We start from the raw sequence: 17797 nt of genomic DNA, 5'->3' as shown, positions 1-17797 counted from the left end.
ATTGTCGTTATCATCAACATAATAACACTTTGTGATGAAGGAATAACAAAAGAGAATCAGACCAGAGAAATACATTGCAAAATGAAGAATAGGTTTTGTTTCCTTTATTAATAAAATAACCACTATGTGGTTTCGGATGGTATTCTTTTGGAGAAAGGGTTAATCAAAGACATCTTCAATACACTGCCACCTGTTTTAATGAGCAAAATCAGTAAGCTGGCAAGGTTTTCTCAGCTCACTGACGGCACGCACAATGAGTAATGTGATCTAACTCAACACAATTATACTACTGCCCATTCAAGGAAAACATTTATTCTGATGCAGTCATCTTGGCATCTGCACCACACAAAACGATAAGTCAAAAAAGAGAACGAGAAGAGACAAAAACGATAAGAGACATTAATATAAAAAACAACTCTGGTCATATTCTTAAATCCACCAAAAAAGAGGGCAATGGCTGGCATTCTAACTGAATACAGATATCTGATTGCCTTTCTTATAGCTAACAAACACGAGAGTTCCTGGAGACATCAAGCCAATGGTTACAAGCACTGTGAACCCCTCTTCCCTGCTCTCCCTGTGTCTGTGTCCTTCGGCTGGGGGGGGGGGGGGGGGGCATACCTAATCAGCCCTGAGAGGTACGGGAGTCTGTGGGCTCTAGCTTTAGCAGTAGCACCAGAGGAGACTCTGTGGAGGGGGGCGCGTTAACAGCGATTTATGGGCGTCCCCAGCGTCGGAGGATTATGAATCCTGCGCCCACCTTTGGCCATAGCTCATCCTGAAGGTAATGTTGGTAATGCTGTGGCACCGGCGAGTTCATACATGGGCCAACTAGAGTGATTATCCTTAATGGGGGGCCTGATAGCGCCATGAATATGCATGGACATGTACATGTGTGTGTGTTAGTTAGTGTATGTGTATGTTCCCACAACAGAGACAGAGGACAGACGAGGACCTTGAGAAGGAGAAAGGGGAAGTGGGGGTGGGGGGTGGGCAGGGAGAGGTTGGATGTTTATAGAATCTGCTAATCTGCTAATGGGAGTTCTATTTTTTTGTCTCACATCAAGCGTCATTTTAAATATCACCCAGCCGCTTAACATATGCACAGAGACACAGTGACACACATTCTGGGGAACTTTTGTGTGAAGAATGGCATTTAGCATTGGCATTCATCACCTGGGTGCATGTCTAGTATTGGCGCAGCGTTCTCCCGATGCTAATTCTTGCACGTATGAATGTGAGATACAGTGTTTATGACTCCAATTAACAGAATCATTCAACACTGTACAATTAAAGCCATGGGTCACATTGAGGAAAAGTGGATTATGATAGTATATATCATAAGGAATAGGGTATTAGGAGGTAGAATAGATCATAATTACGGAAAAGAGAAGTCTTGGTTGTGCTGGTTTTGTGTTATGAATGCTGTGGATGGAGGGGTATTTGTAGACTAGAGCAGTGCAGCCTTCATCTCCTGCAAGAAGCTCCTCCAGCTCCTCCACCTGAGATGAGCTGTCAACACCATGGCAACAACCCCCACCTCCTGGAAATAATCCCAGGCTGTCATTACGGCCCATCGTTCACGATGAGACCCATCGTTCCCAAGAGCTGCTTTTAATTTTCGCCCAAGAAATCATCACAAACCATCTTCAAAATGACTAATTATATACTATAATGGATCCCAACGCGCATGTAAGTTGTTGCAGAATACATAACCCACGAAGGGGTGAACAGAGAGGGAGTGTAGACCTCCATCACACGCTTGAATCGAGAGTGTGAACGGGGGAGAGGAGGGGGGAGTCAAAGGGAAAGTGAAACTGGTTAATTTCCATGCAGAGCAAAGAGGGGGGGACACAGCTCGCAGGCCATAAATCTCACATCCCTCCAAGGCTGGGACGAAACGTAATATCTTGTCACAGAACATATGTTACAGAAATACACGAGCGGTCATGCCGAAAATATGACACCCTGTGTCAACGACATCATACTCTGCGTGTGGTAACCCCGGTTAGTATTTGACTTTGGCTTTTGAATTTGGCTTTCCTCTGACACCATTTTTACCCAATGTTAACATTTGTGTAATGTGTGTACCTTTGCACTCTGTATGTATGTGCTGGTTTTACTTTTGTATCTAAATTGTGGCGTCGTGTATCAAGAAGCATCAAAAGAGTGCAACAAACTAATTTCTGTGAGGGCGTGGAGAATCATAACCACTCATTACTTTTTAACACTTTCTCTCGCGTAACACACGTCATACCTGTGATTAAACCACAGGCCAATGGAAAGGCGGGGGCTATGCGTGCGACTGAGGGTAAACACAGGCAAATACAGCCCACAGGCCCGGAGGGAGAGAACAAGGAAAACATCTCAGGGGTGTGCGCATGTGTGTGTGCGTCACCAGTGATGACATCGTCCGGTGACACACAACCTGAACTGGACTCAAGACAGGAGTCGGGCTCAGTGGATTTCCTGCTGAGGAATTCTACTGCACACGCAGAGGGGAGGTTGTAAACCACATCCTGCTCCACAGGGCTGGCCTCAACGTGAGCTTGTTGACATAGGGATTGGACTTACTTTTTTTTGGGGGGGGGGGGGGGGGGTTGGGGGCTACTGGTCATGATGACAGATGTTTCTGAAACCTGAAGCACTCTGGAGTCACGTGTAAAGAGCTGAATATCAGGGTATGGGGGGGGGGGCATGTCAGACACAAGTGTTGTCCGACATGTTTACACATCAGCGGCGTTCCATAAAGCCATTAGTCACTCGTCACTCTACCGCAAGCGTGCTGAAAGACCAATCAATGTACATCGATTCTGGCTACAAATGTCAAGGGGACCAGAATTCCCTGAAAGCACCTCCATTTTAAGGTTTAGTAGGAAAAAACAACAATAACACTTCAATAATAAACAAACATAAAAATGGCTTAATACACAAAACACACACACACACACACACACACACACACACACACACACACACACACACACACACACACACACACACCAAACAACCAAATAATATATTCCCTAAACGTAGACAAGCAGAAATAGTCACTGACAAAGGGTCAAAATCAAACAACCACATAAAACACTTAGGGATACAGACAATCACACACAAACACAGAAGACACATGCACAAGGTGGACCTTACTTCTAGATCTCAAGATGTCCTCTCCTTTGACCTACGAGACGTCCTCCTGCCCGCTGGCTGTCGGTGGGCGACGGTCTTCCATCCACAGGCCCCCCATCCCCTCCCAGTGTTCTGCGTGCTGCGCTCTCCCCTCCTCTGTGAGGACCAGCACTCTGACACGCACAAGAGTTATGAGATAAAGGTGCTGGAGACAGCACTGCCCCTTCACACAGACACCCTCCTCCACGCACACACACACACGTACACACGCACACATGTACATGTGCACACACACCCACATGGTACGTGTGCATACGTATATACACACACACACACACACACACACACACACACACACACACACACACACACACACACCCCCCACCCACTGTCACCTCTTTACAGTAAAAGGGAGTCGCTTGTCTGGCGTGACCACCGTGACTCGTCGTGAGTCAGCCAGCCTCCACGGTGCTCTACGTCGTCCTCCTCTGTTCATTCACCTCACCACGCGTGTGCATCGGCTGTGCACACGCACACCAAGAACGCACAAGCACACCTGTGTGTACTCTCAGCCTGCGTATCCTGGGTGGATTTGCGAGCATATTAACCCTAAAAAGTTTAACATTAAGAGGTGCGGGAGACATTAGTTCCTCTTGCACACACACACTCCTCGCAGACACACACACACACACACACACACACACACACACACACACACACACACACACAAGCAAACTGCACACCTAATATCTATCTTATTATTATGATTAATTATTATCATTATTAATAACAATAAACATATATAGACACACACACCACACCTAGTGACCTATTATTATTTATATTATTTAACACACACACACACACACACACACACACACATACAGACTCAAACACACAAACACGTGCCTTGATTTAGCTGCCACAAATAAGCCTTTGTAAAACACCTTTCTCTTCCGCACCATCTTAAAACACTTACAGTACGCCCATTCGCCTCGTACCATGTGCTGCAATCCACACGTCGTCCTTCTACACCACAGCTCTTGTAAACAGCCCAGGAAAATACAAACTGTAGTCATTGTTCCCTAGAAATACAATGTCTTCAACCAGTTCATTCATGAGAACCAACGCTATCCGGGGCTTACCACAAACACTCAAGAAATCTACAAACCTCACTCACTTCCTCAATCTCGGGCCACGCAAAGCACCGGGAAAGTCCCGGGTTCGGGGAAGGGAGGATGAAACAGGATCTAGGTGGTGGAGACAGGTGACACGGCCAACACTCAGAGCACAGGAATCTCGCTCCGGCATTCCAACACCAGGAAAAGGAAATTAAATAATTGGTGCATCCGTCAGGAGCACTAGGATACAACACACACACACGCACACACACACACACACACACACACACACACACACACACACACACACACACACACACACACACACACACACACACACACACACACACACACACACACACACAGCACGTGCCTCTATCTCCTCAGCCATTCCTACCGGTGAGTCAGCTGACCACAGCTCCATGACTCCTCTACTCCACCTCCCTTCCTCCCTTTCATGTCTCCGACTGGAGGACGCCTCGGACATGATGCTGCCGGCTGACTCAAAGGCAGCTCCCAAACCCCCCTGACCTCTGGCCCGGATCACAGCCCCCCCTGCCCCTGCAACGCTATACTTTCCAGCCCTGTAGCAACCCTCCCATCCATCCTATTCTCCTCAGTTGTCAGGTTTTTACCAGGGCATGCATACTATAGATCTATCCATCCGTGTTATCCGTGTATTCACACATCCATATTTACATTTAAATGTAGGGCTTTTGCAGAGGCTTTTATCCAAAGCGACTTACAGTAAGTAAATTTTTCAGAAGAAGGTGAAACAATATATGGCTGTCGGTAGGCTGCAGTAAGATATATACAACAAAGATGGCTAGGATAAGATGCTACACAACTAACTAAGTCGGACATACCATGAGTGCGTACATTAAGTGCCAGGACGTACAACATACAGAGTCTAGGTTCAACTCTGAACAGGTGAGTCTTGAGTCATCCATATACTGGGATGAGATGAGCGTAGGTGCTGTGATACCGTCCAGCTCGGGTGTGTATTGTTTATACCTGCTGCTAACTTCCCCCTGTGCCATCTCCAGTTCCTCCCATCTAGGCTCAGCCACACAGGGTTGCCCAGGAAACACCTGTCTGGTGGTTAATGTTCCGTCCCATGCGGTGAAACCTCTCGCCCAGACAGCCCTGCTACCGATAATTCCTCCAGAGCAGCTGTGCGAAATGAGCTTTCAGTCAGGGGAAGGCGTTTCCGACGTGCTTCCCCGTTTTCGTACGCCATCCATCTTTGAGCCCCGCCGTCCGCCCGCCACAGCGTGCCCAAAGACAAGATGTATCGGAGGGGGGGAGGGTAGGACTACACACGTTCAGACTGCTGCAGCACCATCAGCGGCTCTGTCGCTTTCCATAACAGCGGCGACGTGCATGTGCCAGGCGGACAGGGATCTATGTGTCGGCGGCCGCTCGGTTCTTCAGCGTGCGTGCGACAGTAAAGCAGGGGATAATCGAGCAGTGTATGGGTCCTTGCTTCCGTCTATTTGCATATCAATGTGTTTACCGCCACCTTGCTTGGATTAGAGCCTGCCTGGAAGGCTCTGCTTGTCCACCGGAAAGGTGGTTGTTTCTCGTGAGATTATACGTTCAAATGTGTCATCTATGTATACGGGGGGGGGGGGGGGGGAATGACATCTTGTCCTTATGAAAATGGTTGAATCTCAATGTATTAGACTACAAAATGCATTAAAGCGCCTGTAGGTATGATTCGAGAGTTGTAAAGTGAGAGAGCAGAAAGGAGCAGAAGAGAGCAAGTGTTGCTTTTCACATACTTGTGATTTACAGGCAGAGATGAGAAGGCCCGATTTGTCAGTAATGACATGGGAGCAGTGTCAAATCTAAATTGGCTCATACAGAGACAGGTTCAGTCAACTTCAAACAGATATTCCCACAGCGCATTTCACTCACTAATAGCTTGCAGACGGATATGCCAATTCTAACTAATTACTCTCAAATAATAGCTCCTAATTCCACCACAGCACCTTAAATATCGACACTAATAATACTAATAACCATTTTAACACTTCCTCCACTTGCCGCCGCTGCCAGGCTAGACGAAGAGCCACAAACACTGGTGTTATGTGATTGCCAACCAGGAGGTATGCAGTCTTTGGATGCATCCTTGGTAACAATCACTATAGCCACCAATGAAAGGGACAGGATTGCGTAACAGCTAATTCAATGCCTTGAGAAGGTAGCTATTCAAGGTAACAGAGTACCCCGGGGGACAGCTGCCCTGGAGGGCTGCTAATGACTCTAGGCTCCCTGCTATGAACCAAGTATCCTATGAACTTGGCTTACACTGTAGAAATATATATTTTTACAGATTTTTCCATAAAATGTTGAAATGACTGCGGCTTTACAGATATTTGTCATTTAAAGTTTTGCCCTTAAATTACAGTCGATTAATCATAATCTAAGACAACATCCATGTTATATTTTAGAAATTCAAATGCAATTAAATGTGAGGCTAAAGTTTATCGATGTTTCCTGCTTATGATGATGAAAAAATGCATGTAAAACTATAGAAACCTGCAGCACGAAAGTCAAAAGATAAAGAAGAATACAGATACAATAAATGCTGATACAACTTGACAAAAAGTGTTATTTTCCGTTTTAAAAAATATACATTCACAAGCTGATTTGTAGTCAGACCCTATTTTTCATCACTTATATCTGCTTAAACATCCAAGAAAAACACTGACCTGAAAAAAGCCTGTTTTCAACGTCTACAACCTCTGCGACACTGGCGCCATTAATCTCATCAGATCTCTGTTAGGTTTCTCATGTTACTCATGTTACTAGGCTAAACGTTTCCCAACTATGAGCTGCTGCACAACCGACACTTGCCATGCCAAACACTCTCACCCCAACCAAACACCTCGCATTGTCCAACACGTTCATGCTGGCTGCAACAATATCCCCCTGTTCGTAGAATCAAAAGATGAAGAGATTTCAATGTGGTTCATAGCCATCACAAAGGTTTAAGAGAGCAAGAAAGCTCAAAAGTTTTGAATAGCTCACTAAAGGACAATATATTTTAAGGAGACCTTTTTCAAATGAAATTACCAAAAACAGATTTACATACAAATACCAGAGGTTTACACACTGTTATTTTCAAAGAGCCTAAATTTTCCTTCTCAAATGCAAACTGCATTGAATTAACCCTGTAAGCATACCAATACACTGAACGTGAGTTGGATATTATACCCCATTGGGAACCTGGAGAACCTGAAGTCCATTCTTACTACTGACTACTTACTTACATACTCCAACTTCAAACTTAATTTCCCTGAATGCTTGCCCTGTAACGAGGTGCCATTAGCAGCAAAACTAACAGATATCTTATACTTCCTCTAGATTAATGTAATTTGTGTCCAAATGGTTTAGCAAAAGCAGAAACTCACATAAAATCACATATATAAACCAACAGCCAAACTGGAAAACATGGTGTTTAAAAATAGGTTAAATAAGTGGCCTACTTGGAATGGAAATAGGATGAGTCAAGACTCTTAACTAGAGAGCAATGATTACCAAACCATTATCTGTTTGTCTCGCTCTACAGACACTCAACAAACCCCAGCAAAAAACTGTAACACACACATGCACGCACTCGCACCCACAACACACACACACACACACACACACATACACACACACACACACATCCTGTCTTACTTTCAAATAACATGTTTTTTTCACTAGAATCAGACAAGGAACACAAGGCCATCATGTAAACAAACAGTTTGTTTTATCTAAATATAATTTGAGCCAATGTTGACATGGATTCAGAAATAACTGAAATATAAATAGCGGTTTGAGAACAGCTCTTACATATTCAGCTAAGACTAGATAATTGGTCCCTATTCAATCAAAACAAGGCTGAGAATCAACAAACAATATCAGGGGAAGTAAGGCTTGGAACATTATGGTATTTTTAGCATGTGTTAACATGCTAGGTGTTTTGGTTTATTTGTATCAAGATCCCTGGGGAACTTTAGTTCCTTTTTATAGGCGAGGAGGCGTGGTTGCCAATAGGTCCATGAGCACTGGTTGTGAAAGCTGCAGTCCACCCCCACTGCTATAATTGATTATTATTGGAAAGATGTCTGTGTGACGTTGACTGCATACGCAGCACCTAAATGTTGGCTTGCCATGAGTCAGAGCTATATCTAACACTTTTTCTACAAAACAAAAAAAACACCTCAATGATCATGAATCATTCAAGCCTGTCATGAGGTTAATACGGAAGCATATGGAAGCACTATATAACAGCCACACTAGATGCAAAAAAACTAAAACATAACCCAATTCTGGCAAATCCTGCATATGCTCAATTTCTTTTCTAATATCATTGTCTATCCATGCATATAGTAATCATAATGCTCCTCAACAAGCAAACAACATAGTCTGGCCTTTCCAAACCTTTAGACTAACAAATGAGGTTCAGATATTGTCAAATATAAGTTCAACATCGATCACAATAGCTCCACGTTAGCCTATGCATCCAAAAGTAATTAAATTATTTTCTTCTTTTGAACTACTGTTCAATATGTGTGTACATATATATATTATATATATATATAAATGAAGGATAAATAACAAAATGAGGTTATAATGCTAAATGAATATCCGACATCTACCAATGGCGAGCATGCAAACAAACATCCAACACCCAATTCGGTCTGAACACCACCAATATTGACAATTGTGGGATCCTGATCATCTACAGGTTGGGTCCCTCTCTCTCACTGACCAAATAACCAACATGTTGTATTTTCCCTCACTTCGAATCTCCCAAGCTGGACTTGAATCTAGCCGATTACAGATCATTAGACGTCGATATGTAAACTTACATTGTCATTGTACCGCACAAGCGCTTCCTTGGCAGGTGCGTCTTCCGTCCGCGGCGGTATGCAGTAAGAGTACGCTCGCATTGGAGACAATCTGGCGACCATATGTAATAGAACATTGAATAACCCCGACGGGAAAACAACCCGACAGATACCCAACCCAACAGGATGACCCAAATATAACCGAAACAAGCGCCTATATAATAACATATATACACTATCCTCTTGAATAATGTTGAACGTTATCAAAGTGTTGCCCTTTGCCGCAGGATAACTACCAAACCTTACCTCACTCACCGGCATTGCAGGCTACTTGGTCTGAACAAAAAACAATTCCACGAGTTGTTTCAGATCCACAAGAGGGCAGTACTATCTGACGTATTCAAAATAAAACCAAAATAAATATAGATTGATAACATTGACCGTGTTTTGAAAGACAATAAAGAACAAGGCTGCAGGTGTTTCAAATAATTTTCAATCAATCAACAAACGCAGTTTCCAATACATTGATCATAATAGAGGATAAGGCACAAGCGCAAATGTTGGGTTACAAAACATAAACACATACTTCATTTCATTATCATCAAGCAAACAAAATAAATGCCTATCTTAAGAAGAAAGAAAAATTACAATCTAAAACTCTTACACTTAGGTTTACATTTCTATTAATCATTCTCACTTTCTTCTGTCGAGGGCCGTGTTTGTGCAGGCCGTAGCTCTCAATGTAACAGGTGATAAGGGTGATGTTGTCATTAGCGTGGAGTGTATTGAATATTTACAGTGAGAATTAACAGCACACCATTATCACTGCACACAATAACCCCAGGAACGCTTGGGACTGATGGACGAGTGGATAGAAGTCTTTGGGTCGGCTTGCGTCACTATCTCTGTATCTAAAAGAATCTCGCCGTCGGCCGTCTTGTGGATGCGTGTCCTCTGTTTCCCTTGCGGTGTGAGAACCTGTGCTTGTTCTTGTTCTTGTGCACGCAAGGAGCGACACAAGATGTAAAGTCCTTACCACAGACCGCACTAACCTCCGGTGCTCAGCTTGTTCTAGTGGTGGAAAGAAAGAAGAAAAAAAAAGGTTAGAAACAATACAGTGAGAACAAGATGGTAACACTGAAGAGCATGCAACGTAATACTGCTCCTTCTAGTCATTTAGTGGTTGGCTTTGATCAAAAGAGACAAACGTGGGAATTCAGATGCATGAGATTAAAGAGCAGGGGTAAGGGGGGAGGAGGGAGGAGGGTGGAGGGAGGGGGCACGGCAGCTCAAAGAGGTCTACAGGTAGGCTGTGGACCCACTAGCTTTCAGCCGCGATGTTAACCCTCTACTACCCGGCCCCTTGATTAACCATCAGGGAGGGTACAAGACAGAGTAGGCTTCCATGTTTGATGCTGGACCCAAGAGGACCTCGGCAGTGGTCGGGGTGTGAGGGGGTACGTCGGGGGCGTCGGGGAGGCTCACCTGCAGCTTGGCGTCGGCCACACACTGCATGTAGGCGGCGGCGATGGGGGAGCAGACGAGGCTCTGGCCAGCGTTGTCCCGGTAACAGTTCATCACACGACTCTGCAGGTCACCACACGCCGGGCTGACGTTGTAACGCCTACAAGCAGAAGATAAGAAGATGGGGGGGGGGGAGTTCTAGGTTGAGACCGCTGTTTTTTTAGGCGACCAGCATCCACTTTCAAAACAGCCACACAGGAAGACTGAGCTTCAAAGTGCTTAAAAGATTAGATTAGATTCAACTTTATTGCCATTGCATAAGTAAGTAGAACAAAATGCAGTTTATATCTAAGGTGACATATTATACCACCAGTGGGGTATACTACGAACCTCGCTGAGCATACCCAGGCTTTCTTGGGAAAACCAGGCTAGACAGAGAAGCAACTCGCGATCAGAGATAAATGGTACTACGAAACTCACTTAGGATTCGATTAGTCAAGTCAGGTTTTCCGCTTTAGGTTCAATGCGCGTTCACGTGAAAGGGGCGTTTATCGCGTCACTTTACTCACCTTTACAAACTGGATAGATCAAGTCTATATAAATGCGTATAAGTGAAAAGATTCTGCATATTGTCAATAAAATAACTATGCCAAATGCAGAATTGTTCACCATTAATCCCAATAGAGTGATGAGGATTTCAAAATGGATAAGCAACGTCCAACCTGCCTCATTCTATAATTTGGGGAATCACTTTAAGTACACCCTACGTAAGAAATGTATTGCATATGTTTTCAATCGCTGAGGGGTAGCGGCGGTGGCGTAGTGGATAAGTATAAGTCCCGAACACCAGCGAACGGGGTTTAAATCTCGCCCGTCTATCATCATGCCTTTAACCCCCTCAGATGTACACAGCCTTTAGAGTATTGGTTCAAGTTCGAAATAAGCACAAAAATGGAATTCCATAACCTTTAGTGAATAGGTATTCCATATGCATGAGAGATGGGACTTTTTAAGCTTCACATAAATGCGCGTCACTTTGGAGACAAACCCCGCACGCAGAAATTCAAGACTGACGCGCTACCTCCACTCTACCACTCTCTCACGGAGACACAATGCGCAACGGTAAGCATTGCCTGCATAAGGTCCAACATGAACAATCAAATAGTGAATATCCTCTGATGAGAAGCTGTAGCTCTCATAAAGAATATTCTCAGGCAATGCCAAGGGATCGGTCCCGAAACAGCCTCTGTCGGAGAGACCCCTGTATTATAACGGCTCCGAGGTCCACGGGAACACCCAGTAATGGTGACGCCATTGTCAAAGGAGGGTCTAGGAAGCTGCGCACGCCGATCTAACCCGATAGACTTAGCTGAAAACCTGCTCCCGACCAGGTTTGGTTGAGAACATAAGTCAACATGGTGATACAGCGACGCTAAAAGAGATAGACTTTCGTGTCCCAGCTAACCCGGGCTTTGAGCGCAACATACCTCGCTAACCCACTTATCGAGGTTCGTAGTAACAGGCCACAGGTGTGAGTGTGATTAGCTGTTACAAGCTGTTATGAAAATCTGCCTCTTCTGACATCACAAGTGGGCGTGTCTGTGTATCGGTCATACATCTAGGTAAACACGCCCACTTGTGATATCAGAAGAGTCCGATTTACAAAACGGCTTGTAACGGCTAATCACACTCACACTTGATATAATATGTCACCTTTAACGTGTATCGGCCCCCCGAATAATGGAGAGTTCTGTCTTTGATTATGTACTCACGCAAAACGAGCGTGAGTCTCCTCTTGTCCCTTCTTGAAGTTCTCGGCGCTGATTTTGTAGAACTGAGACCTCTGTGTAAAAAGAGACGCAGACGAAAAACCCTTACTGAGTGGGATAAGACATCACTGAGACGGGGAATGTGTACGTTCAGTTTAGACACAGAGAGAATAATAGACACAGGGATATATTATGAGGGCGATCACTTACTTTTTCTTCCAGTTTGTCGAGATGTTCCCTGAAGCGTTGGTCTTGTTCCTTCAATGCCCTCTCTTTTTCATCGAGTTTATGGGCCTAAAAAAAAGGAATAAAACAGTTTTATAGTTATGATATTACTATATCACAAGCAGCTCATGCAAACACACCTCAAAATACTTAGAGCAAAAAGTAATCTGGATAAACGTGTGGATTTAAACGAAGACGCTCTGGAAATGAAACGCATGATGCAACGAAAAGTACCCTACCAAGGTTGCAATCTGACAAAAGAAAAACGGAAGGAGTCCGCCATGCATGAGTGAAGCTCACCTTCAACTCCAACAACTGAGCAATGGAACATGGCAAGAGAAACAAAGGAGGGTGGTGAGAAAAATGAAAACGAGCAGCTTTCCAGTTCAGAACACAGACACGCACCAGGGAGTAGACCTTTATAAATTATATTAGGTGCAGTAAGTTAAATGTGGTTGGATACATCCAATTCCCTGCAATTATGAAACAAGGAATACCAACTGACACCCTTCTGAGGCTTCCATTCTATGCGAGGGTAATGCTCTAGACAACGATACCGCCCCCTAGGTCAGCCAGTAGGAATGGAGCTATCTTAGGAGCAGTGCTATCTTAGGAATGGTGCTAGCACGCTTTTTTGCCAAATGCGAAGAGCTAGGAAAAGCTGCACAAAGACATAATTAAAATAAAGATTAAGAAAGGGAGAGAATAAGGGCGGCAGAGCTTCGTCTTGAACAAAAAACGACCTATCAAAAGGTTAGAAAAAACGACATGCACTTCCACAAGGGGGCGGGTTGCCATAGTGCACCCTGCCTGAACCAGCCTGAGGGACACCACTACCACACCCCTGTGTACTTACATACACCTGGGCGATCAGCCGCTCGTCCTCGCACTTCATGCGCTCGGTCAGGAGAGCGTTTCTGAGCTGCTCCACGTGGCCGGCCTTCTCCGCCTCCAGGGTCTGCCTCACCTGCTCTTGGATCTGTAGCTGGGCTGCTGCCCGCGCCTCGGACCTGGCCTTTGCCTTGGCCTCCTCCAGCCTGAGAGAGGAACGTTTAGACCAGACACGTAGTGTAAGACCATCGTCTAAAATGTACAACATTTATTATTTATGATTGCATTCCAACGTATTTGATTTTGTGCAAGAGCATTTGCACTTGACTTGGCCTTTAGAATTATCCAAACAACACATTACCTTAGCCGCTTTCACATGATTAATTCATGTGTAAAATATCTCAGGCCTTTACATAGAGTGACATGTGTTCATATGTAAAGGTCATAGAGAAGAAGTAACTCGTGAACAAGACCCAGGTTTGTGCCCCACTGTTTCCTTACTGTAGTTGAAGCTCCTGTTTCTTCTGGGTGATCTCCTCAGCCAGACGTTCCTGCAGCGCCTCTTTGACCTTCCTCCTGAGCTCGTCTTCATCCACTGAGGATAACAAAGAGGACATCATCTTCAGCCAGGGCATTCGATTAAATAAGAGTCCACAGGGTTATGGGGCTAGTGGCATCCTATCTTAATTTAACATGGAGTCTGTGATGGATACCACTACTGTGGTGTGCCTGTCTGGAAACAAGATGGCTTCCACCAGCGATGGCAACCTCCAAAAAGTAAACATTGCGTAACTCAAACATAACTCCCACAAAAAAAGTTTGCACACAAAAATCTGCAGAACCATGTACAATGTCAGTAAAGATGAAAATGTGTTACATGAAACAAAAGCTGTGTGGTAATTGTTTGAATTGGTTTGTGTGTGTGCATTGTATGTTGAATGTTTAAATATAACAAGCCGGTTCAGTATAGATGTGAGGAATGCAAGGCAGCCTTCACAGAGCCCGTGTCGAAACCAACATGATTTTTGCTGCATTGTTGCTACCTTACACAGGTTTGTGATACAAAATAAAGAAAGAAAGACGCACCTGTGACATCAGGCACAGGTTGCGGGCGCAAGATGAATACAGGAAACAGATCCTCAGTAACAGGAAGGGAAGTGGAGCTCTGGACTTCGGCCTCTGCATCTTGCGGGGGCGGCTCCATGTCTATGGGCTCCGTTGGGGGTTCGGCTGCCGCTGATTCATAGGTTGAGAGAGAAACCTCCATGGAGCGACAGGGTTGGGGTAAATCTGCAGGGGTTGGAGGCTCGGAAACTGCCGTCTGAGAGACCACACAGTGCTCGATATCGATGAAGGCGGGGCTTGGAGGAGCAACAGATTCAAAGGACAGAACTGGAACAGCAGTGATGTTGTCTTCCACAGATGGAGCAACGCTGGTGGTAACGAGGATGGCTGCAGAAGGCTCGGGGGGAGGAGTCACCACTTCAACTGGAGCCGGGGGGAGAATGGGAGGTACATTGAGAGTAGGTTCTGCCACTGGAGTCGCACATGGGGTCTCCTGTTGCTCTTCGACTATGGCGCACTGTTGCAATGTTTGGGGGTGAGGTGGAGAGGGAGTAGTGACTTCAGCCTCAGTAGGGTGTGGAGGTTCAACTGGAGCAGAGAGGAGAACCTTGGGTTCCACCAAGATCGGAAGAGCTGTTTCAGTTTGGGGAGAGGGTATAGTTTCAACTATAGGTTCCACCAACATAGGAAGAGCCATTTCAGTTTGGGGAGAGGATATAGCTTCAACTATAGGTTCCACCAATGTAGGATGAGCTGTTTCAATTAAAGTAGGTGGTTCAGATTCGACTACCGGTTCCATCAAGGTAGGAAGAACCACTACGGTTTGAGGAGGGACTATAGATTCGACTACAGGTTCCACCAACATAGGAAGAGCGGTTTCAGTTTGAGGAGTAGGCACAGATTGGGTTATAGGTTCCACCAAGGGAGGGAGAGCCATTTCAGTTTGGGGAGGCACTATAGATTGAACTATAGGTTCCTCCAAGAGAGGAAGGGCTGTCTCAGTTTGAGGAGGAGGAACCGATTGGACTATGGGTTCCACCAATGTAGGAAGCGCCATTTCAGTTTGGGGAGGAGGTATGGATTGGACTTTTGGTTCCACCAAGGTTGGAAGAGCCGTTTCAGTTGGAGGAGGCACTATAGATTGGACTATAGGTTCCACTAAGGTAGGAAGAGCCGTTTCAGTTGGAGGAGGAGGAGGAATATATTGGACTGTGGGTTCCACCAATGTAGGAAGAGCTGTTTCGGTTTGAGGAGGAGGTAAATATTGGACTGTGGGTTCCGCCAATGTTTGGAGGGCTGTTTCAGTTTGAGGAGGAGATAGAGACTGGATTATAGGTTCCACCAAGGTTGGAAGAGATGTTTCAGTTTGAGGAGGAGGTACAGAGTGAACTATGGGTTCCACCAACGTAGGAGAAGCCATTTCAATTTGAGGAGGGGGTACATATTCGACTGTAGGTTCCGCCAAGGTAGGAAGAGCTGTTTCAGTTTGAGGAGATAAAGATTGGATTATAGTTTCCACCAGGGTAGGAGGAGCCACTACGGTTTGAGGAGGCACTGTAGGTTCCACTATGGTTGGAAGAGTAGTTTCAGTTTGGGGAGGTACAGATTGGGTGATGGGTTCCACTAATGTGGGAAGAACCATTTCAGGTTCAGGAAGCGGTTTAGATGTTGCCTCGGGTTCGGGGACAGGGGAGGACATCGTTATGGCAACAGGCTCCATCATGGTTTCCATTTTAGGCTCTTGGTGTGCAACAGGGGGAGGGGCCGAATGGAACTTCACAGGTGGAGGAGTGGTGAGTTTTATGGGCTGGGCGATGGGAGGTGTTGAGGCAGCCGTCGGTTCCTGGGCAGGTAGGGTGGGGATGAGTGGAGCTATGGGAGATTCCGTTGGGGTTGAGACGTGCTCAGCAGAAGGTGCAGGGAATGTGGGCGCTGGTGCTGCTGCTTCTGGTTCAGGGTGTGAGGGCGCTTGTTGTTTATTATCAGATGGATGAGGTCTGGCCACCTTTTGAGACTCTTTCATTCTGTGGACAACTCGGTCCGACAGCTGTGAAAAATGGAAGAGGCCGTCAGATTGACTTATTGCCCAGGGGAAAAAAACAATTGAATACTAGGGAAAGAAAGGAATCTTTCAGTGGAAACTTGGGTGGATTATATAGATCAAATGCATTCAGACAAGATACATGAAAAATGAAATTTAGAAATTATCCTTAAAAGCGTGAGGGTTTCAAATGTACTGCCATCTAGGGCAGCAGAATTTGGTGGGCGGAGATTTGGTATTATTTCATAAGCATGTTTTAATTCCATGAAAATAGGAATCGTGTTTTCGTTACCTTAGAATGAGCCCTTTATATCTACATTGGAGCCGTTCCTCTACAACAGATCCCACTATGATGCATCCCCATGCATCATAGTATTCACTTGGTTGCAATATATTACCTCTCCTCTAGATGTCACGAAATCCAAAACACTGCACCTTTAATCCTCAATAGTAATAGATAGTTAACTTTTTAACCGTAAAGGGTCAGACCTTCGATTTAGGGATGAACCACGGTTCTGGATTATTCAAGTGGAAGGAATAGGGTTCGACCACGCAAAGCATTGGTTGGTTTAGTGTCATGTTATGGAATGTCGATGCATTCAGCAATTTGAGGTTATAGTTCATTTTTGTATTACTTGTTTTAGTTAGGGGAACATAGACCATATCAAAAGATAGGATTGTGCATATCAATGTTACTGCCTTGCAAGATGCAACGCACAAGGTCAGAGTAGTAGCCCCCTACACATTATTCCTGCTGGGAGTTGGGTTTTACTGTACTGTACGAGCATTTTGCCATTAAAGTTTTCACAACGAACTCACCCGAATGCCCTTCACAAAAGACACTCCGCCGCCTTCACCATCGCCCTCATGTGCAAATTGGCTAGGACCATTACCTCCCATATTCACCCGAAATAAATACAAATCGTTGACAGAAGACTATGTAAATGTTTTTTGCAACATAGGTCAAACCCATGCAGGCAGCGTCCACGCGAGTTCTTCATACAGCTGTGAAACAGCCCCTCCCACTTCTCAATATCGGAAGCATGACCCATTTCTATTGGACGACTGCAGAGGGTGTTCAACAACAGCCATCTTGATTGGTCGATAGTCACAGTGATGACGGAAGGGTCTGTGAACGTACATTGTGTTCCTAATAATCCTTTCCGTGTACTTGATAAAATAAAATAAATTAAGATTCATTTCTGCACACAACTGCAATTTATTATGTTCTTGTATTACTTGCATATTATAAATAACCCGGTACATGACCCCAGAATATATACTCATGTTTACCATAACTGATTA

The 17797-nt window shown here is 45.0% G+C and overlaps 1 protein-coding gene across 1 annotated transcript; it reads right to left on the bottom strand.

Annotated features, from left to right (window-relative positions):
- Window positions 1-9572: 9572 nt before the first annotated feature.
- chchd3b (coiled-coil-helix-coiled-coil-helix domain containing 3b) lies at window positions 9573-17484 on the bottom strand. Its single transcript, XM_079743624.1, has 8 exons — window positions 17312-17484; window positions 14473-16498; window positions 13888-13981; window positions 13412-13592; window positions 12541-12624; window positions 12334-12404; window positions 10583-10721; window positions 9573-10168 (listed from the first exon to the last, which is right to left on the bottom strand). The coding sequence occupies exons 1-8, from the start codon at window positions 17390-17392 to the stop codon at window positions 10145-10147; spliced, it is 2700 nt and encodes an 899-aa protein (XP_079599750.1). The 5' UTR covers window positions 17393-17484; the 3' UTR covers window positions 9573-10144.
- Window positions 17485-17797: the final 313 nt, after the last annotated feature.

Source organism: Pollachius pollachius (genome assembly GCF_949987615.1).
Source record: "Pollachius pollachius genome assembly, chromosome: 9".
Taxonomy (NCBI): Eukaryota; Metazoa; Chordata; class Actinopteri; order Gadiformes; family Gadidae; genus Pollachius; species Pollachius pollachius.
This window is presented reverse-complemented; position numbering and strand designations above follow the sequence as displayed.